Source organism: Lepisosteus oculatus, chromosome 11 (genome assembly GCF_040954835.1).
Source record: "Lepisosteus oculatus isolate fLepOcu1 chromosome 11, fLepOcu1.hap2, whole genome shotgun sequence".
Lineage (NCBI taxonomy): Eukaryota > Metazoa > Chordata > Actinopteri > Semionotiformes > Lepisosteidae > Lepisosteus > Lepisosteus oculatus.
This window is the reverse complement of record NC_090706.1, coordinates 13,725,562-13,736,596: the sequence shown is the minus strand read 5'-3', so window position 1 is coordinate 13,736,596 and position 11,035 is coordinate 13,725,562. Positions and strand designations below refer to the sequence as shown.

Genomic DNA, 11,035 nt, shown 5'->3' with positions numbered 1-11,035 from the left:
TGGCTGGAGGTGTCATGTTAGTGTATAATCTGTCCTGAGCTCCGATTGGATGGAGGTGTGCTCATGCCGTATGACTTATATTGCCCTTGGCCTGAGCTCCGATTGCCCGGAAGTGTACTTGTCTCAGATCTATACTGCCCTCATTCTGAGCTCTGATTGGCTGGAGGAGTCCTGTTGGGGCACTGCGTGCCTCTCCTGGGGTTGATGGTGCTGAAAGTGTGAGGCTGAGTCCCCCACTTCTACGTGTCCAGTTTGGACCACAGCCTGGCCTGGGAAGAGAGGCCCTACTCCTGCTGTCCTCCTTTAATCAAAAACAAAACCACGCCAATGATCAGACCAACTATAAAATTTATTGTTCAACAATTTCAAAAAACTATTATACAGCATACTACCGTAGGGAAACAAAACTAGGCTCCACTTAAGAGGCACAGAAGCCTGTGCACCTGAGAGGAGGATCTCTCCTGTGACTGACCAGTCCCTGGGACGGTTTGACAGTGGGGTCACTGCAGCACAGGTTCCAGGACCCAGGACACTCTTGCAAGGTTAATTAAGGACAGAATCGTCGCACAGCGACAACTCCACTGGTCTCTCGGCCAACATCAAGGCATCTTCACAAGTTTCCTCTGTCGGCAGCAGACGGACGCACACAGTACAGACAGCTACGCTTCGCAATAACCCAGGAGACAGACAAACACGCTCCCACTTGTCTGCCTGCTGTAACACACAAGGCGGCTGCCTCCCGAATCCAGACTGCAGCTCTGGGGCTGGTTGAGAAACGAGCCCGGTCCGGAGGCGCGGGAGGCAGGGCGATCCGATCCGGAGCGGCAGGAAGGAGGAAGGATTCGAGACTGACCACTCTCGTCCAGCGCAGTGTCTCCCGGCACGGGGAGGGGCGCTAGCTGCGGCGGACCCCCCCGCGCGGTATCATCCTTCGGCCCGGCGTGGAAGCGGATCAGAACAGCAGTGTTCGGATCACCGAGGCAGTCATGAGATGCAGGCAGAGCCGAGCGGACAACGGGGCCGTGGCCGGGCCCCGACTGCCGTCCGGTGGGCTCCGTCCCCCTGTCCCTGCAGAACCGGCGCCACACGGCCCGGGTCCGGTGAGGCGTGGATTAGTCGGCGAACTTGTGCGTGTCCCCCTGCAGCCAGTGCCGGGGCCGCAGGGCCACGTCGTTCAGGGGGCCGCACTCGAAGCTGCACTTGCAGGACTGCACCATCATGACCGCCCTCTCGAAGCGCTCGCCGTCCGGGCAGACGAAGAGCACGGCCAGCGTCCGCGTGCGCTGAGGGGCGCAGCACCGCCCGTCCACGCACTGACCACACTGATTGGGCCAGAAGAGACGGGCACTGCGGCATCCAGCGTAGGACAGCCTGAGGGGCTCTGGGGCCTTCTGGGTACGAGTGCATTTCTTCCCTTTCTAAACAGAGAGAGAGAGGGGGGTTCATACAGACACACTGACTGGACACTACAGTACATTAACACTGCACTGAGAGAGAGGGGTTCATACAGACACACTGACTGACTGGACACTACAGTACATTAACACTGCACTGAGAGAGCGAGTGGATAAAATTGCACATTAACATAACACTCCAGAGAGGGAGACAGATTAATATAGACACACCAGCTCCCTGGCTGTATGGACACAGCAGGACGTGATGGGGGAGGGAGTCTTTATTTACTCAGGGCAGTCATTTACAGACCAGACTGCACCCTTGGATCACACAGTTGCCTGATCCCTGTCGATATCAAACACCTGCTGGGAGATTCAGTAGAACCTGTCTATATAATTGATCTCATTAACAATTGCATGTAGGATTCTCTGCCTGGGGGATTTTAAAGTCCAATTAGCCAATTAATAGATCAATGAAGTAATCAGCTCAGCACGAACAATATCCAGGAGGTACTGAGGTCCAGAAGAGCACTTGTGATCTGGGGTAGTGCCATCACCAGAACCGCTCCGGGGGCAGCCCCCCGCGGCTGGCTCTGCTCCCTGTGGCTCGTACCTGGAGAGGGGCCAGCCTCTGCCCGCAGGGCCGGACGCTGCACAGCCGGGCCTCGCGGTCCAGCTTGCACTGCGCGTTGTCGTTGGTGATGCGCGAGGACACGCCCATGCCGCAGGTGCGCGAGCACGGGGACCAGTCGGTCGTCTGGACGACGCAGCGGCGGACAGGTGACCAGCCCCCTGCTGACCTCCAGGCTGGGAGAGGGAGAGGGAGCTTAGTTTGATACCATATAAACACTCTTATAGCTTTCAATCGCCCCAGTCCCTTCCCTCTCCTTCTGCTCCTCCTCTGGCCTCCCCTCCTGCCCCTCCTCCCTCCTCCCTCCTCCTGCCCCTTCTCCTGCCTCTTCCCCTCTCTCCTGCCCCTCACCCCTCCCCGCTCCCCCTCTCTCCTGCCCCTCCCTCCTGCCCCTCCCCCTCCCTCCTGCCCTCCCCCTTTCTCCTGCCCCTCCCCCTCCCCTTCCTGCTCCCCCTTTCTCCTGCCCCTCCCCCTCTCTCCTGCCCCTCCCCCTCCCCTTCCTGCTCCCCCTTTCTCCTGCCCCTCCCCCTCTCTCCTGCCCCTCCCCCTCCCCTTCCTGCTCCCCCTCTCTCTTGCCCTCCCCCTCTGTCCTGCCCCTCTCTCGTGCCCTCCCCCTCTGTCCTGCCCCTTCCTCCTGACCCTCCCCCTCCCCTTCCTGCTCCCCCTCTCTCCTGCCCCTCCCCCCTCCTCCTGCCCCTTCCTCCTCCCCTCCCCCTCTCTCCTGCCCCTCCCCCTCCCCTTCCTGCTCCCCCTCTCTCCTCCTGCCTCCTCCCCTCTTCCCTTTTCCCCCTCCCCTCTTCCCTCCTCCTATTCCCCCTCCCCTCCTCTCCCTGCTCTGTACCTGCCAGGTGTTTGTATCCAGGGTGCTTCTCACTCGACTTCCCCACTTCCAGCAGCTCGTTCCCCTCTCGCTCGTCCCCGCTGGTGCCCAGGCTCTTGTGGGGGTGCACTTTTGTTTTTGGTTTCCATTTCACCCCCTCTTGGCAGACAAGAGTGTGGCAGCAGTGCCCGGGCAGCTTGACAAGGCGGGGAGTGGGGCAGGAGGGTGAGGAGAGGGGCAATTCAATGGGGCAGAGGGGCACACAACCCACTGCCCCGTCGATACAGCTGCACTGGTGCTTACAGCTGGGCTGGAAACTCTCCCCATTCTGGTAGATTCGGCCATTGTACTCACAGGTCCGGCCCTCCAGCTTAGCTGCAGAGAGACACTGGGGTTAATACAGACAGTCCTGTACACTACCACTGAGAGAGAGACAGACACTGGGGTTAATACAGACAGTCCTGTACACTACCACTGAGAGAGAGACACTGGGGTTAATACAGACAGTCCTGTACACTACCACTGAGAGAGAGACAGACACTGGGGTTAATACAGACAGTCCTGTACACTACCACTGAGAGAGAGAGACACTGGGGTTAATACAGACAGTCCTGTACACTACCACTGAGAGAGAGAGACACTGGGGTTAATACAGACAGTCCTGTACACTACCACTGAGAGAGAGAGAGAGAGACACTGGGGTTAATACAGACAGTCCTGTACACTACCACTGAGAGAGAGAGACACTGGGGTTAATACAGACAGTCCTGTACACTACCGCTGAGAGAGAGAGAGACACTGGGGTTAATACAGACAGTCCTGTACACTACCACTGAGAGAGAGACAGACACTGGGGTTAATACAGACAGTCCTGTACACTACCACTGAGAGAGAGACAGACACTGGGGTTAATACAGACAGTCCTGTACACTACCACTGAGAGAGAGACAGACACTGGGGTTAATACAGACAGTCCTGTACACTACCACTGAGAGAGAGACAGACACTGGGGTTAATACAGACAGTCCTGTACACTACCACTGAGAGAGAGAGACACTGGGGTTAATACAGACAGTCCTGTACACTACCACTGAGAGAGAGAGACACTGGGGTTAATACAGACAGTCCTGTACACTACCACTGAGAGAGAGAGACACTGGGGTTAATACAGACAGTCCTGTACACTACCACTGAGAGAGAGAGACACTGGGGTTAATACAGACAGTCCTGTACACTACCACTGAGAGAGAGAGACACTGGGGTTAATACAGACAGTCCTGTACACTACCACTGAGAGAGAGAGACACTGGGGTTAATACAGACAGTCCTGTACACTACCACTGAGAGAGAGACAGACACTGGGGTTAATACAGACAGTCCTGTACACTACCACTGAGAGAGAGAGAGACACTGGGGTTAATACAGACAGTCCTGTACACTACCACTGAGAGAGAGAGACACTGGGGTTGATAAAGTTGTGTTCTCAGGAAATGTGAGGTGAACAGACCTGAGACAGACACTTCAGTGACCCAGGGTTATTGAACAATTGCTCCTTGTCGTCATACACACTTCAATGCAACTGACATTAGATGTCATGTTCTATGTATTATACAGTGTGATATTATAATGACAATTTCAGATGGGAATCAGTTTCACTAGCGGAACTGGTTTTCCTGCACCAGACAGCCCCCTCCCCCACACAGTAATGTGTCTGACAGGCTGGGTGACATTCCTGTACACTGAGCTCATGACTACCTGCACAACAGGACACCCACATGGACACACAGACAGGTCACCAGACCCCTTCACAGACCCAGACCCAGACGTGCTGAAGACAATCACTAATTAATGCAGAGCAGCAGGAATACAGATTCGTCTTCTCATCGGTGTTTAACTGACCTCCTCCTGAACCTTTGTGTGAATCTCTATAACGAGAGAAGGAACAGGAGAGAGACACTCTATCCTGTGTTTTTGTGAACTACTCTATTATTAGAGCTCGGAGGAACTCGGGGCTCGTTCACAATGTGGCTGTGGTCCCAGTCCACCTCCCCAGTGCCCCCTGTGGGCCAAGCCCTAGTTGTCGAGCCGCCCCCCAGCACATTCTCACAGCGAGGGCAGACTTGTGTCCACGTGTGCATCTGTCTGTTATTGCTGTTAAATGAGCAGGATTCATTCATTTCCTAACGAGCTAATTAATCAGCGTTCCCTGTATGTCGGCATATCCGAATCAGCAGTGCTCACCTGCTGCGTGACCAATGGAGGTTCACAAATCACATGACGGTGATTTTGTTTTAACCAAAATCTAATTGAACTAAATGTTTTAAAAAGTTCAATCTCACATCTTTTCAAATTTGAATGCTTTAGGCCCCGGGTTCAGTTCCAGACCTGTCTGTATGGAGTTTGTACGTTCTCCTCAGGTCCACATGGGGTTCCTCCCACAGTCCAAAGACACACTGCCGGGTTAGTTGGCTTCTGGGGAATCTTGCCCTGGTGCGTGTGTGTGTGTGTGTGTGTGTCTGTCTGTGTGCCCTGCGATGGAAAGACGTCCTGTCCGGGGTGTATCCTGCCTTGCGCCTGTTGCTTGCGAAATATCGCTTTCGATTTTAATATGGTTTTGCTGACACTACTTGTTAACTCTGCACGCAGATCACATCGGAACATTTCTGCGGTGAAATGTCTGCTGCACAACCTGTATTTAATCGCTTCTACATTCCTTTACATTATTCATTAAGGAGTCTAGTGAGCAGGAAGGGCTGCATCACGTGGCAATTTGTGGGAACGCGAGTTGCATCAACATGGCGACTTACAGTACTTTCACAAAGTTCACAATTCTGTGCTTAATTCAAAATTTCTCTTTTTTTTTCCCCCTATAACTTCAGTGAATTTATTTTGTTACCGAGATTTAATAACCTGTCTGGGAAAATGGGACTACAGTTCCGCTTGAAGTAATGGATCGATGTAACTGAAGGTTCAATTAAAGACACCAGGAGAGGTGCATCACCACCCTACCTCTGCAGATGCCATGCGCCCCCTGCAGGTCATTGCCGTAGTTGCACTCCAGGCCCTTGTGGTGGTCGCAGGGCAGGCCGGGGCCACAGTCCTCGTTCAGCTGGCGCGCACACACCTTACAGCACCCACAGCCATCCGGCACAGAGCTTACTCCGGGTGGGCAGCGTGGAGGGGTGCCTGGGCACAGACACACAGCTGGACACTGACCGCTCACCTGTATTCAGGGAGAGAGAGAGAGATGAGTACAGTTACAGTCAGTCTGCCCGACACTGACCGCTCACCTGTATCCAGGGAGAGAGAGAGAGATGAGTATAGTCACAGTCAGACTGCTGGACACTGACCACACACCTGTGTCCAGGGAGAGAGTACAGTCACAGTCAGACTGCTGGACACTGACCACACACCTGTGTCCAGGGAGAGAGAGATGAGTACAGTTACAGTCAGTCTGCCCGACACTGACCGCTCACCTGTATCCAGGGAGAGAGAGAGAGATGAGTATAGTCACAGTCAGACTGCTGGACACTGACCACACACCTGTGTCCAGGGAGAGAGTACAGTCACAGTCAGACTGCTGGACACTGACCACACACCTGTGTCCAGGGAGAGAGAGATGAGTACAGTTACAGTCAGACTGCTGGACACTGACCACACACCTGTGTCCAGGGAGAGAGAGAGAGATGAGTACAGTTACAGTCAGACTGCTGGACACTGACCACACACCTGTGTCCAGGGAGAGAGAGAGAGATGAGTACAGTTACAGTCAGACTGCTGGACACTGACCACACACCTGTGTCCAGGGAGAGAGTACAGTCACAGTCAGACTGCTGGACACTGACCACACACCTGTGTCCAGGGAGAGAGAGATGAGTACAGTTACAGTCAGACTGCTGGACACTGACCACACACCTGTGTCCAGGGAGAGAGAGAGAGATGAGTACAGTTACAGTCAGACTGCTGGACACTGACCACACACCTGTGTCCAGGGAGAGAGAGAGAGATGAGTACAGTTACAATCAGACTGCTGGACACTGACCACACACCTGTGTCCAGGGAGAGAGTACAGTCACAGTCAGACTGCTGGACACTGACCACACACCTGTGTCCAGGGAGAGAGAGAGAGAGATGAGTACAGTCACAGTCAGACTGCTGGACACTGACCACACACCTGTGTCCAGGGAGAGAGAGAGAGAGATGAGTACAGTCACAGTCAGACTGCTGGACACTGACCACACACCTGTGTCCAGGGAGAGAGAGAGAGATGAGTACAGTTACAGTCAGACTGCTGGACACTGACCACACACCTGTGTCCAGGGAGAGAGAGAGAGATGAGTACAGTTACAGTCAGACTGCTGGACACTGACCACACACCTGTGTCCAGGGAGAGTACAGTCACAGTCAGACTGTGTCCAGGGAGAGTACAGTCACAGTCAGACTGCTGGACACTGACCACACACCTGTGTCCAGGGAGAGAGAGAGAGATGAGTACAGTCACAGTCAGACTGCTGGACACTGACCACACACCTGTGTCCAGGGAGAGAGTACAGTCACAGTCAGACTGCTGGACACTGACCACACACCTGTGTCCAGGGAGAGAGAGATGAGTACAGTTACAGTCAGACTGCTGGACACTGACCACACACCTGTGTCCAGGGAGAGAGAGAGAGATGAGTACAGTTACAGTCAGACTGCTGGACACTGACCACACACCTGTGTCCAGGGAGAGAGAGAGAGATGAGTACAGTCACAGTCAGTCTGCTGGACACTGACCACACACCTGTGTCCAGGGAGAGAGAGATGAGTACAGTCACAGTCAGACTGCTGGACACTGACCACACACCTGTGTCCAGGGAGAGAGTACAGTCACAGTCAGACTGCTGGACACTGACCACACACCTGTGTCCAGGGAGAGAGAGATGAGTACAGTTACAGTCAGACTGCTGGACACTGACCACACACCTGTGTCCAGGGAGAGAGACAGAGATGAGTACAGTTACAGTCAGACTGCTGGACACTGACCACACACCTGTGTCCAGGGAGAGAGAGAGAGATGAGTACAGTTACAATCAGACTGCTGGACACTGACCACACACCTGTGTCCAGGGAGAGAGTACAGTCACAGTCAGACTGCTGGACACTGACCACACACCTGTGTCCAGGGAGAGAGAGATGAGTACAGTTACAGTCAGACTGCTGGACACTGACCACACACCTGTGTCCAGGGAGAGAGAGAGAGAGATGAGTACAGTCACAGTCAGACTGCTGGACACTGACCACACACCTGTGTCCAGGGAGAGAGAGAGAGATGAGTACAGTTACAGTCAGACTGCTGGACACTGACCACACACCTGTGTCCAGGGAGAGAGAGAGAGATGAGTACAGTTACAGTCAGACTGCTGGACACTGACCACACACCTGTGTCCAGGGAGAGTACAGTCACAGTCAGACTGTGTCCAGGGAGAGTACAGTCACAGTCAGACTGCTGGACACTGACCACACACCTGTGTCCAGGGAGAGAGAGAGAGATGAGTACAGTCACAGTCAGACTGCTGGACACTGACCACACACCTGTGTCCAGGGAGAGAGTACAGTCACAGTCAGACTGCTGGACACTGACCACACACCTGTGTCCAGGGAGAGAGAGATGAGTACAGTTACAGTCAGACTGCTGGACACTGACCACACACCTGTGTCCAGGGAGAGAGAGAGAGATGAGTACAGTTACAGTCAGACTGCTGGACACTGACCACACACCTGTGTCCAGGGAGAGAGAGAGAGATGAGTACAGTCACAGTCAGTCTGCTGGACACTGACCACACACCTGTGTCCAGGGAGAGAGAGATGAGTACAGTCACAGTCAGACTGCTGGACACTGACCACACACCTGTGTCCAGGGAGAGAGTACAGTCACAGTCAGACTGCTGGACACTGACCACACACCTGTGTCCAGGGAGAGAGAGATGAGTACAGTTACAGTCAGACTGCTGGACACTGACCACACACCTGTGTCCAGGGAGAGAGAGATGAGTACAGTTACAGTCAGACTGCTGGACACTGACCACACACCTGTGTCCAGGGAGAGAGACAGAGATGAGTACAGTTACAGTCAGACTGCTGGACACTGACCACACACCTGTGTCCAGGGAGAGAGACAGAGATGAGTACAGTCACAGTCAGACTGCTGGACACTGACCACACACCTGTGTCCAGGGAGAGAGTACAGTCACAGTCAGACGGCAGTATAGGGCAGTGTGGGGTCTGAGGGGCAGTAAGGGGCCGTACGGGGCTGTGTGGTGGCTGTGGGGCAGCACGGGGCAGTAACCTCGGGGTTAACCCTTTCCTGGCGGTGACGAGTTTGAAACCGACCACGAACCACGAGCTGAGGCAAATAACGGCGAAATAGCAACAGGAAAAAGAGAGCAAACGACAAATAAAATTTAAAAGCAGACAAAGTCGTGGTAAAATATGACTGGAGAAGCGGATGTGCTAAAACCAACAGAAATGATTAGACAATCAAGTCCTGTGAGCGGCACGCGACGTCTGCTCAGCCCGACAACACCTCCGGCCGCGCCGCTTGCTGGACTGTCTCTTGTAGAACAAAAATAGTCAACTTACCAAACAGGCACTCGCAACTGTCAAAAGAGCCACGTAGAATATTTTCTCCATTGTGGTTTATTAAAATAAATAAAAATAAAAATGTAAATCAATGGTACTTATAACAAACTGACTTTCTACTGAAACCAGCGTCTACTATTTTCGTGGATCCGTGGTTGCCGGAAAATCAATCTCTCTATATAGATAATCTTGCAACAGTTTACAGTCCAAAATAGGTTCCCCCACAACAACAATATCGTCTTTCAGCGCGCACTACCCCGCCTACTGTCAGGTCTCTGCTGCTGGAAAAGCTCGCAGCAGCTTTATATACTGCCCTCGTGCTGTCCCCAGCTGCCCCGCCTACCGCTAGGCAGCCCGCCAATGGCCATGCAGAAGGCCGGCCAATACACGCGCCAAGAAGGCGTGTCTGGGAGGGGTCGGGGACTCCAAAGTGGACAGCAGGCCAGAGGGGCGTGGTCAAGGGAATGAATGCAGTCATTCATAAATTTAGGAGTTACTACATTCCACAGAAGTCCGATCGAAGGTGTTTGTCTAGTTTTCGACAGGAGAAAAACATTGTTTCTACTTTATAGGTGAGTGAAAGTGCACATCATTCAACCAACAGCCCTCTGAGCACCACGATAAGGATACACGTCTGGTAGAGAAATAAATATCAGTGTGATACAGCAGCATCCAAAACAAAATACAACCAAAAGTGTAACGAATCAAAGAGCGCAACAACAGCTACGCCCCCTTCCTCTCAGCTCCTCTCCCTCTCTCCCTCCTCTCTCTCCCTCTCTGAATGCACACAGACCCTGTCCCTGAGACAGCGGTATGTGAGGAATGTTCTGGGAAGAGGGAGGTGAGATCGCCCAGCCACCACAGGTCAGCACCTTCAGGAAACACGCTGCCTGACTGCCCCTGTATTCTCTGCTGCAGACACAGACGCTTGCTCACGCACTCACATGGCTGTGACCTGCAGCCCAGCGTGGACAGTCATACACACAGGGAGTTTGGTATAACCATGTGGCCCAAACTGCACACACTTCGAGACTCACCTCGCTCTGTACATATCAGACTGACAGGCTCAGGTCTCTCTGCAATAATCAGACACACTGACAGACTCAGGTCTCTCTGGAATGACGCAGACACACTGACAAGCTCAGGTCTCTCTACAATGACTCAGACACACTGACAGATTCTGGTCTCTCTACAATCCCTCAGACACACTGACAGACTCAGGTCTCTCTGGAATGACGCAGACACACTGACAAGCTCAGGTCTCTCTACAATGACTCAGACACACTGACAGACTCTGGTCTCTCTACAATCCCTCAGACACACTGACAGACTCAGGTCTCTCTGGAATGACACAGACACACTGACAGACTCTGGTCTCTCTACAATGACTCAGACACACTGGCAGACTCAGGTCTCTCTGCAATGACTCAGGCAGACTGACAGACTCAGGTCTCTCTGCAATGACTCAGGCAGACTGACAGACTCAGGTCTCTCTGCAATAATCAGACAGGCTGACAGGCTCAGGTCTCTGCAATAATCAGACAGACTGACAGACTCAGGTCTCTCTGC

The 11,035-nt window shown here is 53.4% G+C and overlaps 1 protein-coding gene across 1 annotated transcript; it reads right to left on the bottom strand.

Moving 5' to 3' along the window:
• Positions 1-330: 330 nt before the first annotated feature.
• On the bottom strand, positions 331-9,731 carry LOC102694290 (CCN family member 1). Its single transcript, XM_069195665.1, has 5 exons — positions 9,467-9,731; positions 5,855-6,068; positions 2,867-3,220; positions 2,008-2,201; positions 331-1,418 (listed from the first exon to the last, which is right to left on the bottom strand). Exons 1-5 carry the CDS (start codon positions 9,515-9,517, stop codon positions 1,113-1,115), a joined length of 1,119 nt encoding a protein of 372 aa, XP_069051766.1. The 5' UTR covers positions 9,518-9,731; the 3' UTR covers positions 331-1,112.
• Between the last annotated feature and the right edge of the window lie 1,304 nt (positions 9,732-11,035).

Coding starts and splice junctions, on each gene's coding strand:
- LOC102694290 (XM_069195665.1), bottom strand. CDS start 9,517: ATGGAGAAAATATTCTACGTGGCTCTTTTGACAGTTGCGAGTGCCTGT. Junction 6,069..9,466: donor CAGTTGCGAGTGCCTGTTTG/GTAAGTTGACTA, acceptor CCCTGAATACAG/GTGAGCGGTCAGTGTCCAGC. Junction 1,419..2,007: donor AGAGGCTGGCCCCTCTCCAG/GTACGAGCCACA, acceptor CTCTCTGTTTAG/AAAGGGAAGAAATGCACTCG.